This window comes from Eumetopias jubatus, unplaced genomic scaffold, assembly GCF_037043125.1.
Source record: "Eumetopias jubatus isolate StellerSeaLion01/CBP00866 unplaced genomic scaffold, mEumJub1_p1.0 scaffold_12, whole genome shotgun sequence".
Taxonomy (NCBI): Eukaryota; Metazoa; Chordata; class Mammalia; order Carnivora; family Otariidae; genus Eumetopias; species Eumetopias jubatus.
The window spans coordinates 32333430-32354619 of NW_028274818.1; the positions used below are offsets into that span (position 1 = coordinate 32333430).

The 21190-nt window shown below is 32.9% G+C and overlaps 1 protein-coding gene across 1 annotated transcript in view; it reads left to right on the forward strand.

Moving 5' to 3' along the window:
- Positions 1 to 21190, forward strand: part of DENND1B (DENN domain containing 1B) — a 267164-nt gene that overhangs the window by 200192 nt on the left and 45782 nt on the right. The window contains exons 15-17 of the mRNA XM_028120237.2: positions 11072 to 11162; positions 17823 to 17863; positions 18611 to 18679. Of these exons, the coding sequence (XP_027976038.1) occupies positions 11072 to 11162; positions 17823 to 17863; positions 18611 to 18679 (201 nt within the window). The remainder of the gene's footprint in view (positions 1 to 11071; positions 11163 to 17822; positions 17864 to 18610; positions 18680 to 21190) is intronic.

Sequence of the window (21190 nt, forward strand, 5' to 3'; positions counted from 1 at the left end):
GAACTACAAATGGAAAAAACTGGATTAGATCTTGGAATAAAAGCAAGATAGTAGAAAAACCAATGTAACTTGAATATAAATAACCTGTAGATTATTTAATGGTACTATAGCTATGTTAATTTCTTGCTTTTGATTAAATGTACCATGGTTATGTAAGATGTTATCATTAGGGGAAGTTGGATGAAGGTTATGTGGGAACTCTCCATTCTGTTTTTGCAACATTCCCATAAATCTAAAATTATTTCAAAATAAGTTTATAAACAGATTTTCAAAAAAAAAAAAACCCAATAGGACATTCACATTAAGGTATCTTGATGTCTATTTAATAGAGTCTCTTTCATGCCACTATTACTGTCCTTTGTGTTATGGTTTCTCCTGAGGGGATAGCTTTTGTTAGACATGTAATGAAGAGGAAAAGAATTCTTGCCCTGATCCTCTTTAATGTGCCTTTCTTGTATACTTATTTCTCATTCTGAGATATATTTTTTTACCTTTTTTCCCCCTCCTTTTTCTCTGGGCTGTTCCTTTAGTGTCCTTTACAGTTACACTTGCCTTCTACCTGTCCTCTAAATGTTACAGTCCTCTAGGCTTTATCCTTAGACCTCTACTTCTCTTAACTCCTATATCTCACTGGTGGTTCTTATGTAAGACCACACTGCATTAATTACCTATATATGATAAGTCCCCAATACATCTTTATCATAGACGCATATAAACGTAAATGTATGTCTTTGTGTTTGCACAGTAAGTATATATCTTTGTGTACACCCTTATACATACCTGCATTTGTACATATACACACATACTGGACCCTCCTGCATTCCTTCTTTTGGGAACTAGTGCTACCCTGTTGCCTAAACCAGAAAATGAAGAGTCCTCTCTTTCCATGTTATTACTGCTGACCTTTCTTGCATCCAGTTTCCAGTTGTTTACTATGTTCTGCTGATTCTGCTTTCTTTAAATATTACTTAGATTATCTATTTTATCCTCTTCAATTTCAATGTCAGTGACTTATGTTGGATAGCTGGTTTTAGCTCCCTGTAAGCCATCCTCCATTCTACTTTTTTTTTTTTTGCATTCTACTTTAAGATTGTTTTTTCTGAAAAGCAGATCTTATATTTTTCCTATTATATCTTGAATGAAGTTCAAACCCCTAGAATGGCACACAAAATCCTTCATTTTATGGCTTCTCTCTCTCTGATCTTTTCTCTAATACTTCTCCAGATACCGTTGCTATAGCCATTCTGAATGATTTGCTGTTAGGTCTCTGAAAATAGTTTCATGTCTCTGTGAATAACCCACATTCAGGGGCATTCTACCATATAATTGAGCAGTACTTTCCAAAAGTGTCTAGATCACCAGAGGGAAAGTGAAAGACTGATGAACCACGTATGGAAAAGATTGGGTTCGATCCTGGGGTAAAACAAGACATTAGCAGAAGAACTGGTGTAACCTGAATATAGTCTGTAGATTATTTAATAGTGCTGTATCTATGTTAATTTCTTGCTTTTGATGAGTATACCAAAAAAGAAATCAACTTGGATTATAATAAATTCTTATTAACAAATAGTGAAAGACAGTAATTATGAAGTAATAAAAATAACATTTATTAAATATTGATTTATGAACTTGGATCGTAATCCAGGTTGATTTGTTTGACTCTTTCTTGATTTGTAGGCTCTGTAAAGACAGGGATCATTGTTTAAAACTGTTTTGTATCCTAATATGTAATACATGATAGACACAGTATTGTCAAATACATAAATCAAATAAAAACTGCTAAGTGACTCATTGTAGGGAATAGATATAAAAATGTCTTGACAAATTTTGACAGAAGAGCTTATAAAATTGATTATAATGAAGCTCACTTAGGAATAATCCAAAACTTGTAGGAGTCAGGTGTTACTGTGTTTTAAATTGAGTGGTGTTTATAACTTAAACCTGGAGTCATATAATGTTGTAAGATGTAGAGTGAAAATTCAGTGACATCCTGAGCATTCTCTGTGTTTTGTGCTATGACCCACTTTCTTTGATTTAATAAGATGTTGAATAAAAGGAGTGAGTCAAAAGCCATATGTCTTTCTTTTATGTTAGCTAGAGATTTTGGAATATTTTAGAAAGCTTCTAACGTAAATAATAAAATCCTATGAATTTCTACATTATCCTATTAATCTTTTTTTAAAAGAAGCATGATAGTTACTTATGTATGGTATGTAATCTGTAGCTAAGATCAACACATGCATTACTACACTAACGATTCAACAGGTTTGGAGTATTAGGAAATATTTGATATATGAATCATTAGGAGATGGTAATTGTATCAAGCACTGATTTTATAACATGAAAAAATAATAAAATGTGACATAGGGAAGATCTGGAGACTTACTGGCAGAAGGAAGGAATGCACAAGGAGAGAGAGCTTATCAGGACAAGGAATATAGATTTTTCAGCATCCTTTGTTCACTTACTTCAATTAGTATTTTATTTTTCTAATTTTTTAAAGATTCTATTTATTTGAGAGAGAGAGGGCACAGGTGTGGGGGGGTAGAGGGAGATGGAGAAGCAGACTCCCTGCTGAGCAGGGAGCCCCCGGGGCTCAATCCCAGGACTCTAGGATCCTGATGTGAGTCCTGATGTGAGTCGAAGGCAGACGCTTAACCTACTGAGCCACGCAGGTGTCCCACTTCAATTAGTATTTTAAATAGTGTTTCTCTATGTGGGGTCTTAAACCATCTGCATCAGATTTATCTAAAAAGTCTATTAAAAATGGATATTCTTGAGTCTCACCTTCAAAATTTCTGATTCAAGATGCCTGGATTAAAACCTGGGAATCTACATTATTAAAGAAATACATAACAATATACACACTAAAGTTTTGGAAATATTCATCTAGGTATTTATTCATTCTCTCAGTTCAGCAGTATAATTTGTCTACTTACATATGAGGCAGTGTTCTGGATGCTGGGATATATTGGAGAACAAAACAAAAAAGAATATCTGACTTTGTGAATCTTTTATTTCTAGTATGAAGGGGACAGATAATAGATAAATTGTGTAGAAGTTCAAAGATGATAAGTACTATAGAAAAGCAAATAGAATGGGAAAGGGGGCGACCTAGGGGTTAGGAAGGAATTTAAGATAGTATAGTGACAGTGTGGATTTCACAGAATATGTGGCATTTAAACAACTTCCTGTAGGGTGGTCAAATATAGAAGCAGAGAGGAAGATTTGGAAGGCTATTGCTATAATCTTGGTGAGAGGTGATAGCATTTTAGGAACTGGCTTGTGGAGGATAGGGTAGTAGCTGGTCAGGTTATGGATCCATTTTGAAGATAAAGTCAGTGGATATTGTGAAAGATTGCGTATGAAGTATGAGAGAAAGAAGAATGACAGATGTTTTCATGATTTCTTATCCAAGAAACTGGTAGGATATAGCTGTCATTCTATTGAGAGGGGGAAGATTATGGGCAAGAAATATTTTGGTGAGAGGAATTCAGTTTTGAACATGTTAAGTTTGAGATGTCTATTAGACATCCAACTAGGATATTGGTTAGCAAATGGATAAATGAGACAGAGGAGAAAATTAGAATGGAAATAGAAATTTGGGAGTCATCAGCATAGGGATAGGATTTAAAGCCATTCGACTGGAAGACAAGTGAGATTATCAAAGGAGTGGCTCTACAGAAAAATGGCAAGAGGCCCAGGAACTGGAAAATAGCAGGAGGCAATGGTGAAGGAGGCCAAGAAAGAGTGAGTGACCCGCGAGGTCAGAGAGAGTTCAAAACAGTAAGGTATCTTCACAGCCTAGTAGGGAAAGAATACCAAAGAGGAAGGGTCAACACTGTCAAAGTCTTGTGACAAGTTAATTAAAATAAAGACCTACCTGAAACTGACTGCTGAATATAGTGAAGTGGAGATCTGATGACATCAGCAAGAGCAAACTTGCTGAAACGGTGAAGCAGAAATTGTGATTGAAGCATGGGAAAAGAGGAAGTGGAGACCAAAGTCCTGACAGCTCTTTTGTGTTTTACTGTAAAGAGCAATGCAGAAATGGACATAGCTAGAGAAGTAAAAAGGATCAAGAGAAGAAATAACACGTGTGTAGGCTGGTGGGAAGAAGTAGTAGAAAAAGAAAGCTATATGCAGGAAAAAGGAGGAAAAATTGTTAGCGGAGTTGGTCTTTGTGAGGAGCACGGTTACTTCGTGCATCACAAGGGAGAAAGCAGAGTCATGGGAAGAGGAGGAGATAAAGGGGCTGAATAAATGGGATGCTTAGAATTTGCAGAATTTTTCTTTTAATGACTTCAGGGATTTTTTTCCCCCTTCAGTGAAGTTAGGAAGCAAGGTCATCAGCTGAGAAAAAATGGGGGAAGTGGTTGGATATTTAAGGAGGGAGAAGATATAGATGGGAGAGTGAATGGACTAGAAAAAAAATAGAATTGTTTGGCATCATTCAGAGCACATTAGAGATGGCAGATTATGACTTTAAAGTGAGAGTAGCCCTCATGACTGGCTGGGTTTCCTCTTGGCACCTGGAGCTTCTTACAGGCTCACTGATGATATGCTTGCTCCTGTATCAGGGTATTATTTATGCTGGTGGCTCCCTTTTCCTGGAATCCGTTCTCCCACAAACTATGGGTCCTACTTCCTCACTGCTTTCAAGGCTTGACTCAGATGTCATCTTCTTCATGATATCTGCCCTGATCACACTATTTCAAATGGGAAGTTCCTTGTCCAAACTCCCCAGTCTTCCTTATGCATTTCTCTCTTATTTTCTAACATTCATCACCTTCTACCATACTACATAATTTATTACATTTTTTTATTTCATGCTTCCACTCCCCTTCTCCCCCCCTAAATGTTTAAGCATCATGAAGGGTTTTTTGTTGTTGTTGTTATTGAATTAGAATTGACATACAGTATCATTTTAGTTTCAGGTGTACAAGATAGAGATTCAGTATTTTTATACATTATAAAATGATTATCACTCTAAGTCTAGTCACCCTCTGTCACCATACAAAGTTATTACAATATTATTGACTATATTCCTTATGCTGTGCTTTACATCCTTGTGACTTATTTATTTGATTACTGGAAGTTTGTACTTAATCCCCTTCACCTATTTCACCAATGCTCCCACCACCTTTCCCCTTTGGCAACCACCAGTTTGTTCTCTGTATCTATATGAGTCTGTTTCTGTTTTGTTTTGTTTGTTCATTTGTTTTGTTTTTTTAGATTCCACATATAAGTGAAATCCTACAACACTTGTCTTTCTCTAACTTATTTCATTTAGCGTAATACCCTCTATGACTATTTATATTGTGGCAAATGGCCAGATTTCATATATTTTTTATGGCTGAGTAATAATAGTCCAGTATGTGTGTGTGTGTACCATATCTTCTTTATCCATTCATCTATCAGTGGACACTTAGATTGCTGTCCTATCTTGGCTATTTTAAGTAATGCCACAGTGAATGTAGGGGTACATATATCTTTCTGAATTAATGTTTTCATTTTCTTTGGATAAATACCCAAAAGTAAAGTTGCTGTATAGTGTGGTAGTTCTATTGTTAAGTTTTTTGGTGGAACCTCCATACTGTTAGTGGCTGCACCAATTTACATTCCCACTAATAGTGCATGAGGATTTCCTTTTCTCCACGTCTTCGCCAATACTTGTTATTTCTTCTTTTTTTTTTTGATAATAGCTATTTTGACAGTTTTGATGAGTTATCTCATTGTTTTGATTTGGATTTCCCTGATGATTTGTAATGTTGAACATCTTTTCATATGTTTATTGTCCATCTGTATCTCTTCTTTGGAAAATGTCTGGTCAGGTCCTCTGCCCATTTTTTAATTGAGCTATTTGTTTTTTTGTTACTCAGTTGTATGAGAACTTTATGTAATTTGGATATCAACTCTTCATCTGTTATATCATTTGCAAGTATCTTCTCCCATTCAGTAGGTTGCTTTTTCATTTTGTCGATGGTTTCCTTCACTTTGCCAAAGCTTCTTAGTTTGATACAGTCTCACTTGTTTACTTTTGCTTTTGTTGCCCTTGTCTGAGGAGACATACAGGTTTATCTCAAGAAACAAGGAAAGTCTCCAACAGTCTAAGTTTAAAGGAACTAGAAAAAGAACAAAGTTAGTAGAAGGAGGGAAATAATAAAGAGCAGAGAGGAAATAAATGAAAACAGACTTAAAAAAAACAATAGAAAAGATCAATGAAACTAAGACCTAGTTCTTTGAAAAGATAAATGTAATCAATAAACCTTAGACTCATCAAGAAAAAAAGAGAGAGAGCCCACAAAGGCTTGAATTTTTGTTCTGTTCATTTCTGTATTTCAGGCATCGAGAAAAGTATGTGGCATATACTAAACATTCAATTAGATATTTATCAAATGATTGAATTAATTCATTAGTCTGGTTTAACAGACTTGATTTTTGCATATTATTTAAAGACTATCTGTTGATCTGTCCTGGAGGATACTGTTGTTCCATTAATGTTGTTTTAGGTTATTAGTTCCAATAATAAGTCACACTGAATGGGCTTTTTATCCCTTCAAAGTGTTTTCCTGGTCATTATACCATGGTAGTGTAATTTAGTATCCTTACAGTTTTATTTGCCTAATATTTGAAATGGAATAAAAATAACAGTTTATTTCTCTTCCTTCATATACTTAATTCTGTTGGTTTAGCTCTAAACTGACCTACCTTATTCCCATTTGTTATAGCAGTTTGTGTGTGTATATATATATATATATATATAGTGACTAACTGAATGCCTTGCATTTAGCAGGTGTCTATAAATATCTGTTGACTTAATTTATTGTAACACTTTAGTTTTCACTAACCTGTCAAGGTTTATTGAGCATTTATAAGAAGGAATATTTAAAGTCGACTACTTATATTTTTTAGCCCAAAGCATTATATAGAAAGGAAATTTTAAAGATCTGTTATAAATTAATATATTTTAAAAGTAATTTTTTACTGTATTTACATTTTTCCTTTAAATTGCTGAAGATTTCTGACTCATTAAAAAATGTATTTTTCTCTATCTCTCAAGCCTTTATTAGATTAGTTATCTTATATTTATGCCAAGAAGAATTTCTAATAGGAAATTTTGAGATATGTTAATTTTTCCTCCAGGCTGAAAAAGGAATCGGGGAGTCTCGATTTGTTTATTGTGTTGCCCCAGTGCCTCTGCTGCTTTGCTTCAGTAACAGGACTGTCATGTCAGCACGAAGCCCAGCACTCTGTCTTCCCACTTCCCCAGCTTGATAAAGAATTGCACCACTCACCCTCTCTCCCCAGACAGTGTTTTTCATGAGCTCTTTTAAAAAGTCAAAATTTTTAAAAATCATATAAGACTCTTACAGTTTAATTATTGTCATCCTCAGAGTTTTGATGGATTGATTGCAATTAGATATTTATATAACATATGTCTACACCACTGATTAATAGCATAACTTGTTTTGGATTTTTAGATTAAATGCCACAAGTGCACTGACTGGTGAGGAATTAAAGAACTGTGAGAAGCATACAATTTCTCTCTTAGAGGAAAGATACATAGTCTACTGGGCCATATATTTAAGTTTATTCTGTGGATCTGATCAGAACATATTCTTTATATTTTTTGGTAAAGAAGCTTACCACTAAGTCTATTCTTTATATTTTATTGAATTTTTAAAACATTTATATTTGAAAATTGATATGAATGTTTATTTTTATTTAAGAGTATTGCTTACTGAAGTCCATTTAAAACAACAGATAATTTCTTTAAATGGATTTAATTTCCTATTAAGATGGTTATTTGAAGATAAAAATGCTTTGAAAAACCTTAGCAATAACTATCAAAAAGGGGCGCCTGGGTGGCTCAATCATTAAGTGTCTCCCTTTGGCTCAGGTCGTGATCCCAGGGTCCTGGGATCGAGCTCCGCATCGGGCTCTCTGCTCCACAGGAAGCCTGCTTCTCCCTCTCCCACTTCCCCTGCTTGTGTTCCCTCTCTCGCTGTGTCTCTCTCTGTCAAATAAATAAATAAAATCTTAAAAAAAAATAAATAACTATCAAAAAGAGTAGCAGGAAGTAGCTTTATTGCTTAAAAACATTTCTCTTGTAACCTGTCACACTACTTTAGGATTGTGTCACAAGGATTAACAAAATTCAATTCTTGCAGGTATTGATGATTTGGAGGGAATAATATTAATGATCTTGATAATTATACATATCCTTATTTAAATGATTTTTATTTATAATTTATGATTATGAACTCCATGCTATGGAATTATATCTATGATTGTTTTTGGAAATTTCCAATTATGTTATTTATGTTTTGGTGTGATTATTTAGCATGTTTAGATCCAGGTTTTAATTTTTACTTTTGGGATGAAAAGCAAAGTATTAAGATTTATGTAAAAAGCATCATCTTATACAAAAACAAGGAGTCATGGATCACTACATCAAAAACTAATGATGTATGGTGATTAACATAACATAATAAAATAAAATAAAATTTTAAAAAAAGCATCATCTTAATGCAAACTTTAAAAATCTACTTGCAACCTAATGTATTGTTATATCTGTAGCACTTTCATTGTTATTAACAGTGTTGTCATTACTTGCAATTCCAAATTAATTCTTCTAAAACTTAGTCTTCCAATTACCTGAAGATATGTGTTTACAAAATTATGTGGGTAACTATTACAGGTTACAGCCCATTATAGTTATAGCTTTTCCAACAGATAATATTTTTTAGTTCAAAATTATTTCTATGCAAAATAGCTAAAATGCTCTTATCTTTTTTTACTAACTGTGAAATCCTCCAGAGTTACTAGAATAGAGTGACCATGACCCAACTCCACTTGGGAAAAAAGAAAAAAAAGTGTTACTGGTTACTGAATCAAAACTAGAAAAAGGAATTTAGAGAACTGTTACCCTAAGCATATTTTTCTCCATTAATGCCACTTCTCAGCTTATCCCTGGGTATCTATATTTGTGTGTATGTATATAGAACATGTGTCTGTGCGTGTGTATGTGCACAAAATCCATCTTTTATTTTAAGAACAAACATTTTCATTAAGTATGCATGTAGATAAATGTCTGATTGTCACTGTGACAGGATTGTTTGCAAAGTCAGTTGATAACACATGGCATTTTACCAAGTGATTAATTTTTATTGGCTCAATTCACTAGTTTGCAGTAACAAAGTAGTTACTCATGCTCAAAAATGCATAATCAGTAAATAGTTTTGGGATTTATCTCTTTGTAGACATTGAACTATTCCACTCAAACTAAAATGGATGGATTATTTCTAGTAAACATAAAAATGAAAACCTTTTTAAAAGTCTCGTAGTCTTAATCTTTTAAAACAAATTAAGTCCTTTAAAAGGATGTCTTAGTTTGCTTCATTTGTCAGTAATGTATTGCTTTAAATTTATCATTTTACTTCACCTTTTTTTCCTAAAATGATACTTACTTAGTCCATCAAATTAGATCACTTTAGTTTGATTTATAATGCTATGTTGAAAATATATGAAAGTCAAATTTTGCAAGCATTTTAAACCACTTTATTTTTCAAAGTAACCATTTATCATAAGTAGTAAAGATGCCAAGATTATGTTATTACCTTTTATCTCAAGATACAGTGAAATAAATAATTCCATATACACACCTTTCACATTGTTTCAGTATACTTCAGTCTTTCAGCAAACATTCATTTCAAACTGTATGTTAGGCATTTGCCAGGTATTAAAGATACATACATGAGAAAGACAATGATCCTACACTCAGGAAACTCATAAATTGACAGAGATCGAAAAGGTGGTGGTGGTGGGAAAAGGTGGACTTTAGTATTTAACATTTATTCTCTGCCTGCAATCTAGGTACTTCATATTGTTTCAATTAACCCTCACAAAACGCCATAAGATATTTATTATTTTTTCCCATTTTATAGAAGGGGAAACAGACTCAGAGACAGCAAGTTGCCCAAGATCATAAAGCTAATAAGTAACAGAGATGTGATACAAGCCTTTCATTCTCCAAACTCCTGTTGATATTTGCTTATATTATCAGAAACTTTTTTATTCCAAGCATAATGATATAAAAATGGGTAATCTATGGTCCCTACCCTCAAAAAGTTGTAATTTTTATGAAAGCAACTCATACTCTTTAAAAAAAAAAAAAAGGCATGACTCTACATCCTTTTAGGCTATGTCTGTTTAAATCCATCTAACCACACTTTGGGTCAAAATTATTCTATGATAATGTAAAGGTAGTTAAACCACATTTTGAACAGAACTCTGTTGATTTCATTTGTTTCTTTCTTAATTTTGGTCTGTAAGAGATTTCTGTCTCAAAGTCTTATAAAACTGTTGTAATTTACTGCCATTAAATAATTAAGCATTAAATTGCTGCCTGAGAAATACTGTATTGCCCTATAAAAGTCCTCTCAATTAGTTTTGTTCATTTAAATAGAAAACTTTTTTTTGGAACTAGGACAGAGTGAGAATTGTTTAAAAGTCAAGCTACTTTATTTTAATTCGGCTAATTTAAATTTTCCAGGGTAAAAAAAATTGTGGCCAGGATTAATTCCAGCATGAAAATGAACATTTCATATTAATCTCCAAATCTTAAAGTCTACCTTTCAAACATCATTTAAGTCTTTCTTATGTTACCCATTGTCTCTTATGCAAGGGAGCTTAAAGATACTTCACCTTCATTATGAATGGAGAAACCTCAAAACATTTATAACATTTTTTATAATCCAAAAGATACAAATTTCAGATGCCACAGATAGACAAAATAGAAAGTAACCAAGTGCCAGTAAATCGTATATTCTTTTTCTTGTTAATGAAGTTAGAGTCTGTGCCATACATTTTTGATTTAACTAAGCTATTTTACCGAGCACCTGCTATTTTAATTGCTTGAGTTTTCTTGTCATGCATCTGTATATGTGTGTATATACATATATATGTGTAATTTATATTTATATAAGTATCTGATACTAATATTTTGCTATAAGTAAAATTTATGAAGAAAATGAAAATTAACATATTTGACACTTTTTAATTTCAGTTTATTGATGGTCGACTGGCAAAACTAAATGCAGGAAGGGGTTTCTCTGATGTATTTGAAGAGGAAATCACTTCAGGTGGCTTTTGTGGAGGTAAAAACTAGCTCCAGTATGATTATCCATTTTCTGAGTAACAATTGTCTTGATTTTTACACTTGTATCTGATATAATCTATTTCATAAGGAACTTTTGCTCTTAAACATATAATGTCTTAGATATATTTTTTTCATCTTATGAGAGCTGTGGTATTATTTTATTGTTCAAGGTGTTAAGATGGTCTCATGAATTGGTAGTTGTTTGCTTGGATAATCTCTTAATATTAGTAGAAATAAATGTCACAGAAATGCAGTTAGCTTGTATCTTCCTGTCTTTCATCCTGGCTAGTTGTCTGCTAAAAATAACCCACAGTGATGGCTACTACTAAGTAAGAATTAAAGAACTAAGATTATAGTTGAAATATTAGATTATAATATAATCTAAAAAAATGATTTGAATACCACAGTGCTTTTATATTTTAAGTAAGTGTATTGTTATAGAAGTCTTTACCTTTTTTTTTGCTTTGCAGAACATTGCAGCATGAGGAAAAGACTTTTCAGTTTACCATCCCATGTGCTTACACTTGTCACTGTAAAAAGTGCTCACTAAAAAAATGGAAGGCGTCGTATTATTTTGTATGTGTGAAACATAAGCTAGGTGATATCTCATTTGTATTTAATATAATGCACTTTAATATAATTAAACAATTACAGTGTTTCATATGTAAGTATTCAAACAATATTACAATTACCTAGGCAGTTAATAACTTATGAACTGGTACTTTGTACATGATTGCTCCAGTATATAGTCCTGACTCTGGCAGAGAATTTTGCTTGAGTCCTTGAAGTGTCACATTCATTCATTCAGCTGGTATTGTGCTAAGTGTTTACCTATATACTAGGTACTGTTCCAGATACAGGGTAAACTAAACAAACAAAAATCTCTGGTGTGTTCATTTTCACTATGTATGATAATAATTTTTCTCTTTGTAGGTTTAATTTGGGGAAAAGATGTCGTTAGTGTGTATGTGAACAAATAGTTGCTAGAATTGAGAAATAAAACATGAAAAGACAGTAATAAGTACACATCTACAAATTTCCCCAAATTTAATTTTATTCTTAGATGTATTTTTTGCACCGTAGAAATACAAAAACAATTGAGATAATTTGTTCATTAAAAGAGGTACAAATGAACTGAGCATTTATGGATCTTCATCTGGCATAAGTATAGCATTTCATTGAAAGCATTTAGCTTTGGGAAAAACTTAGTTTCTTAACTGAGCAAGTAAGCTAAGTGTGCAGTCATTCATCTCCTTGCTTTCCTCAGCTCATGGGTAAAAATTTAGCTTCAATGGAACTTTTGTGTTAAAATAAGGCTTTTTTACTTTTCAGCTCAGACAAGCAAAATATTGTCAGCTCATGGACAAATTGCTCGAGGCATCTATTCAGTATTTATATAACTGCTGTCTCATTACCCCCACGGGGCTAGTATCTTACATGGAATTGAAGATGACATCTTGTGACAGTAATGGGGTAGAACTATGATCATTTTGTAGAGTTAAGTTCTGTAGTCTTAACCACTGGTCCAGATATCTCTGTTCTAGAATAGAAGATAGGTGGGTGTCTTTTCTGGTGGGAGAGGGGTTTCTAAAATTTTTCATTAAAGGTCTTATGGTTTAAAAAGAATGGGATACTGATCACCAATTGGCATCTGACTTAGAGACTGCTACATTCGCAGTACAACTTCAGGCCAACCACTTTGTTTTTCTTTCTTAAAATGAAAAAAGTTTTGAATGCTTATCTTAATATGGTGGTGGCGGGAGCAATACTGATTCAAAAGGAAAACATAGTTCAACAAGTATTAATGTCAGTATGTACAGCAAGAAAGTATATTAAAAATTATACCTGGCTGTCAAGTGTTATTTTTTAATCATTGTATTTTAGGTTATTATTTTAGAGATACATAGAGATGATTCTTAGAAAAATATAAAGCACAATTTATTAGGATTTGAAATAAAAATATGAATAATCTAATAAAAATTAGTAATGTTCTTATAAATGATATATATATATAAAAGAACATAATACATTTGTCATTTATACTACATTTTTAAGAAGGATGTCTATATCATGATATGAAACTATTTTTCAAAGAAGTGAACTATTGTAACTCATTTCTCTCATAGTTATAGTAAGAATAATTATAATTGTTCCTACTTACTGAATATTAATATGTGACAGAATCTCTTATAAGAGCTCTACAAATTTTATCTCGTGTAATCCTCAGAGCACCTGTGAGGTATTTAGATTACCCATCCCCATTTTTATGAGGGCACTTATCTCAACAGTTTGCTCCAGCTCACTGCTAGTAGTGCTAGAGGCTAAACTCAACCTGTATCTGCCTGGGTTCAAAGCTCTTCCTTTAATAACTATAATATATTGCTTTCTTGTGATAAGAAATCTTCTTAATTAGAAGACATTCAGTAAACAAGAGCACTACCCAAGCCTTCTCTACTCCAAGTGGATAAAAGTAAAATTCCTGTCTCATGATTATCTGTTGAAGATTTTTTACACATAAAGCCCTAAGAAAGATCACTATAAGAAAAATCAACATTCACTAAAGCTGAGGAAAAAATCATGTTTCTTTAAGCAAAAATAATTAGGAAATTTCAGAGAAGCATCTAATTTCTCCCCTTTCTGTGTCACTGCAGTGGCAGTTTATATACTCTATTTATACAGTCTATATATGGTGATGATAAAATGAAATATGAGTATGGTGGAACTTTGTAATTATTGGGGCTCTGATAAGAATATACAATGCAGGACAGTCATTCATAGAAAATCTAGATTCACATTGACTCAGAACTATGGTTAAAGACTGAATGCATACAGATCTCCAAAAACCTTTCCGTCCTGTGAATCCCTGTGGTCAGGACTGTAAAGAAATCCCTGTTACTTCTGAATTTTTTCATGAGACCTTTGTAGAATATTCAACCTTAAGAGGAAAGTAGTATCAGGGAATGTGTAAAGGGAAGAATACCCATAGTGGCTAAAAGGTAATAAAAGTGGACACAAGTAGAACAAAGGACAAAATTAGATAAACACAAACATTGGTCTATGAAAAAGCAGCTAAGGAATATTGGGTAGTTAAGAACATGGGGTGGGGTTTTTTGCGTATATTTTTCATTTAAAATAAGACTAGTTTTTTAAATCCACTTCCAGTTATCTAAACTTTAAAAAGGAGAGACATTTTCAGATTGATTTTATATAGAAGCATATAGTTATTCTTCATTAGCATTTGTTGCTTCATTAGTTTCCTGACATAATCTGATCAGTCTTTTATTTATTTAATTCTCTTTCTTTTTTGTACTGACTGAGGCACCAAGAGAATTTGAAAAGGTAGTAGGTAGTTATCCGTTTTAGTGGCATTTTTCTGGCTTCACTGAACAATTTAGATAAATTTATATATTTTTTTGAGGAGTAACTACAAATTACTGGAATTTAAGCAAACACATTTGAGGAAGAAGTCTTTGCACAAGTGGGAAACAAAGATATTTTGTCCTTGAGTGTGAGAAAATCACTCGTATGTTTAATGAGAACAATGTTGGGAATTTCCTCAATAATGCTTGTTATTTCCATAATCCAGTGACTTTAGTGGAAGGACTCAGAGATTTTTTTTTTGGCATTCAGATTCATTTTTAAGAAGAAAAATAGCCTTTAAGAAATATTTTTAAAAATAATGTACTTATCTCATAAATTTCGTGGAAATAGAAGCTTTCAATCTGAAAAGCATTAAATTTAAAGAAACAAATATCTTTTTTTTTTAAGATTTTATTTATTTGACAGAGAGAGACACAGCGAGAGAGGGAACACAAGCAGGGAGAGTGGGAGAGGGAGAAGCGGACTCCCCGCGGACCAGGGAGCCCGATGCGGGTCTCGATCCCAGGACCCGGGGATCATCATGACCTGAGCCGAAGGCAGACGCTTAATGACTGAGCCACCCAGGCACCCCAAGAAACAAATATCTTTAAAAAAATTTTTTGACGGGAATCTACCTAAATTGTACCACATGCTTCTCTGTCATCTCAAGCAGTTTATGTAGGGACTTCCTGTTTTCCCCTGTGCATATAATTCTGGATTATTATTGGTGATTCTGTCAACTGTTTCTTCTCAAGGTATCCGCTTTGAGCAGCCCCTTTTCATTTCTAATGTAATTAGTGTGAAGTGATACAGGGGAAATCTCTGTTTTCTCATGTTCTATTTAGCAGTCTTAAGAGGTAGAATTTCAGAGTTGAAGGACTACAGAACCAAGAATTCAAATACTTAGATTCTTATTCTTTCTCAGTTGCTATCTTTGTGACCTTGGGCAAATAATGAGCTACCTCAGAACCTTCAGTTTCCTCGTTTGGCAAGTTACTGACAATAATAACTTACATTTTTGGTGTGTCTGTGATGTGCTAGGTACTGTACTAAGTAACATTGTAGCAGCCAGGTTAAAGACCTAGTCCCAAATCCCATAGTTTACAAGAATACTGTGGACTTGAACTCTCAGATCATTGGACTCCAAAGCCCACTTCCTTTCATTGAACTGTGCTTCCTAAGACACTGTCTGCTTTGCCTCTTTTAGAGTACAAAACACAACTCAGATAAGGGAATGTAGGTAAAAACATTTTGTGACCCGTGAAGAGCTGAATATGAGCTATTTTTGTTCTTCATAACTCTAAGACACTGACCTTTCTAAAACTGCTCTGAAGTTTTATGATACTAATTTTCTTTGTAGTTTAGAGGCTTAAAAAATTATATTCTGGATTGACAAGTGTTCCAGAATGCTAAATAGTTATCATATAGAAGTTAGTATTTCTCTTTCTACTTTCTTCCATTTATTTTGGGAAAAGAATGAAAATAAAGCACTTTCCAGAATACTATAAATAACAACCAAGTCTTAAAGGTGTGATTTCTACCCAACCATTTTTAATAGAGAAGTTATTAAGTATATGAACTGATGAGAACCTTTAGCAGAGAGGTAAAAGTATATGAACAATCTGGGTAAAGATACTGTTTATTTTTTTGTTAATAAACTCTCCTTAGAAATAAAGGATAACCTGAATAACTTGAATTTTTGTGTTACCTTTCAGAGGAAATATAATTAAAAAATTGTTTAGGACAAACACCACCTGAAACTCATGGTTTTTTAACAGTGCAAATTTTATTTACAGAGGTTATTTTAAGTAGACACATTTTGCTATAATCATTTCATAAGATTAGAAAAAATATTATTTTTGCCCAGGTATTTTCTTCCAGAAAAGTGAAGTACAGTGCTGAGTAGTAAGAGATGTTTTTCACAATGGGGGTTATTTCTTGATTTTTTTTCTTTGAATTAGAGAAAGGTTTAATAACAGGAGTCATATCAGAGCTGGACACATTTTGCCTGATGTTGGTTAGGAATGCAAAGTGAAGTGATACAGGGGAATCAGTTCTTGGGCTGGGATCATTCAGCTTCTATTTTATAACAGCAAGGGAATGAATTTTTTAAAAGAACACAACTACATGCAAGTAGAGAACATAGATGGTGATAGATGTTAACTAGATTTATGTGGTGATCATTTTGCAGTATATACAAATATCAAATATTATGCTCTATATCTGAAAATAATATGATGTTATATGTCAACTGTATCGCAATTAAAAAAAAGAAGAGACCACAATCTGTTTTAGGGATTACTTGTACTTGGAGTAGCCATCAGGACTTTGTTTTTTAAGCATTTAAACCAAGAAGGCGGATGAAATCTAAGTCAGTTGATATTAAGCATTACTTGAGATTGTGTTCTTTTTTTTGCCTTCTGATATCATTTTATTGATTAAATTACCATATTTGAAACCAAATATGTGATTACTAGTTTTATTAGAACTGGTTTTAAGGAGTGCACTTGTGATGAGCGCCGGATGTTGTATGGAAGTGCTGAGTCACTGTATTGTACACCTGAAACTAATATTACTCTGTATGTTAACAACTGGAACTTGAATAAAAACTTAAAAAAAAGAACTTTGTCAGCATTTGAACTTTATAATAACCATAATGTTTTATAGACTAAAACCTTCATTTGCTTCATATTTTCTTGGGTAGTATCTTTCAAACTTGGATTTACAACTAGAGAATATCTTCAGAACTATGACTGTATTGCATTACAGTAAAATTTGCGATCCATTAATGTTAATAGTTAAAAACCATAGGTAATCTTTTTTTGTCTTCAAGTTTCCTTGCATTTTAAAATTCCCGTCTAGTTTTTTCTTTCTTTATGCACTTGCAATATTACTTTTAAATGAACCCAGTTGCATAGAAGAGGCAAACTTTTACAAGACAACATAGACATAAAACACTAAAAAATTAGTATAAAAGACATAGGAATCTTGGATTTCAAAAAAGATGGTATATTTTCCCCCTCTGAACGTCATATTAAAATGAAAGAAGATAGAATATTTTGGCATATTACCTTTTTATGTGAGTAAAGAAAAAAATGTCTGTTCTTAAACATTCTAATCACTGTGTTCCTAAGAGAGCAATTTAATAGTTCTTACAATACCATTGCTTTTCTCACAACACTGCTGATAAATAAAATTTGCCTGCTAAAATCCTGGAAATATTAGTTCTTAATGAATTTTAGTTTATGGATTTATTTTATATCAAATATTTCTGACATCTTATTTTTATATTTTCCAGGAAACCCGAGGTCATATCAACAATGGGTACATACAGTCAAGGTAATGATAACCCTTCACAGTTTCTTCCTCCTTCATTCAAACATATATGGAGAAATGTTCAGTAAAAGGAAGCTGCTTATACTTATGCTGTTTATTGGCAATATTTGAAATGTTTGTGTATTTTTTCACATTTTAAGTATTTTTATTTTATGTTATTATAATTTAATGATATTCATAAATATAATTTTAAAATGGAAAGCTTTTGTCCAGAGATAAATGGCTCATTTTGAAAAGCAAGATGTTATTATCAGCTTATATTATATCCTAGAACAAAGGAATTAGGAGGGAAAAGTATGATTTGAGGGGAGTTTTATCATTTCTGGTCATGTGCTTGTTGTTAATATGATTTTTTTAAATGTAAAACTTGCCTCCACAGATTTAGACTTTATTGCCCAACCTTAAAACAATTAATAAACAGTTGCTTGTAGTTCTTTTTTATTAAGTTTTAAATATATACTCATTACTGGTCATATTGCTCAAGTCTGCCTAAACTGCAAAGATGAAATTATTTTTAAATCGTGTATTACACAAACTAAAAGAACAGAGTAGGATGTTTACATTTTGTCAGAAATTGCTATAAAAAAAAGAAATTAGTATATAAAAGCTTGAAAACACTTAATGTGACATAATTTCTGTAGGTCCTTAATTTGTGAGAAAAGCTCTTCTTCCATACTATTAATAATGCTTTGTTTTCAGGGTAGTCTGGTTTAAAATTTTTAGAAATATGTTTCTGTTTTTTCTTTGCAGAAAGGAGGTGCACTGTTTAACACAGCAATGACCAAAGCAACTCCAGCTGTACGGACAGCATATAAATTTGTAAGTTTTCTTTTGATGTTTAAAATTCTACTGATAAAATTATACATTTCCCTAGCTGACAGACATGTAAATCTAGAATATTTCCTGTTTTTTCTTTTAAAAAAGCTTTAAAAAATTTAGAGTTAATATTGACCAAAGTGAATTCAGTTATTAAAACTATTGTGTAGAAAGAATATTCCCTTTACATAATCTAAAAACAATTCTTCAGTTTATTTCAAAACTGTCAGTAAAATTGTGCACTTAGATTGAAACAGTCCATAATGAAGTGCCATTTTTAAAGATTTGATTCTTTCATTTAGCAACATATTTTATTTATTTATTTATTTATTAAAGATTTTATTTATTTGATAGAGAGACAGCAAGAGAGGGAACACAAGCAGGGGGAGTGGGAGAGGGAGAAGCAGGCCTCCTGCAGAGCAGGGAGCCTGATGCGGGGCTCGATCCCAGGACCCCGGGATCATGACCCCAGCCAAAGGCAGACGCCCAACAACTGAGCCACCCAGGTGCCCCAAGCAACGTATTTTAAATTCTCATTGTATACTTGAGGCTTAAGTAGGAAAAAATAGAAAAATATGGCAAGTTCTCTTCCCTCAAAGATGCGCGACTCCATAATTAAAATTCTTCAGTGATTCTCCATGGCTGACAGTAAAATAAAAATACCCATATCAATAGCAATAAAAAATAACTAATAAAATAAAAATGTCTTTAATATAATAGCAAAGACGCTTCAAGACCTGATTCCTCTTGTGTCCTTCCCATTCACCACAAACCTTAGAGCCTGCCATAACCCTAAAGATACTGAGCTACTCCTCATTTCATGAATGCAGGATGTTCTTTTCTGCCTCTATCCTTACATAATCCATTTCTACTAACTGGAGCATTTATTTCTTGGATTTTATCCACCCAGTAAACACTAATCATCCTATAAGACTTAGTTTAGGCATTAGCTGTTTGCCTATAAAATGTCCAACCCCACACTATAAGGGTTCATATATGTTCTGGGTCCTCATCGGACCAGTATGTGTTACCTCTGTTTCAGCACTTGTTTTGCCTGCATGCATCTTTATCTCTAATATTAAACTAGTCGGAACTAGTGGATTGGTATCCAGTAATTTTTTAAATGTAGTAGGTAATATATATTTTTTTATTTCTAAAAATATTCAGAGTTGTAGGTTTTTTTTAGATTTTATTTATTTATTTATTTGAGCAAGAGAGACAGCATGTGCAGGCAGGGGGAGGGTCAGGGAAGAAAGAGAGAGAATCTCAAGTAGACTCCACACTGAACACGAGCCCAATGCTGGGCTCAATCTCATGACCCTGAGATCATGACCTGAGCAGAAATCAAGAGTCCAGGGCTCAACCAACTGAGCCACCCAGGCACCCGAGGGCAATAGTTTTGATGTTATAGGAGTTTATCTTCAAATGCTTTCTCAGTAAAGGAACTGATGTGATTGAATTAATAATGGAATAATATATTTTAATAAGCTTAGAATTTACATTCTTATTTTGACTTACAATTATGACATATATGTAGCCAACATTACTGTTAAAAAAATCCATTTCAAAGATTACATTTTATAGTAGGAAAGCTAATCTACAGAGTGGATTCAAAAATATGGTGCCAAAATTCTGAGCTGTTTGAAGCCTTATCATAGGAAGAAGTTGTCATTTTGACTAGGAAACATCAGCTCTGTGTTTTGTTTCGTTGTTTCATAGTTTTTCTGGAAAACCTCTCTGAGTATGTCACTGTCTTACTATAATACTGGTAGTTTGATTTATGTACAGGTTTTGGAGAGATTTTATTTTTTTACAATGAAATAACACTTGGCTGCCATGTGAAACATCAAACTAGCTTTGTTTCTCACATTCACTTAAGATTGTAAAAAAGGTTTCTCCATCAAGTGCCCTTTATTTTATTCTTGAACAAAACACTTGAAGTTTTTCCTCAGTCTTAGAGAAATTGTGTTGTATTATTTTGCTAAATATATGTTTTTCTCCTTAATTTCACTCATATTTTCCACAAAAACCCAGAAGTAAACATGTTCAAAACTTATTCATTATTCATATTTTTATCTTTCTAATCAGTAGAGCGTTTTATTTTCTGCAGAACAGTAAAATGTTCCCAAGTTAAAATTCTGCTCTCTGGAAGACTATTCCCTAAACTAATTTCAGGCCAGTTAAGGTCTCCAGAATATACTTAATCGCTTTCATCATTTATCTCATGATCATGTTGCACATGAATCAAGAAGTCAAGAGGTTTGGGACAAGTAAAGTCAGTTTGTGGCTTTCATAGTTGTACCTAAAACTCATCTTTCCAGGCTGCTCATATTCTGAAATATGAACTCTTGAACTTCCTCCTTGGACCACAAATTACTATGAACAAAACTTCTGATCTCTCCCGCATGGGTTTAACAGAATTTATTTACTTGACTTTCCATAGATGGTAAATTTTTGAAAACTGGGAACCATGTTTTAAACTGTTTCATTTGTTCAGTATGTTATTTGAGTACC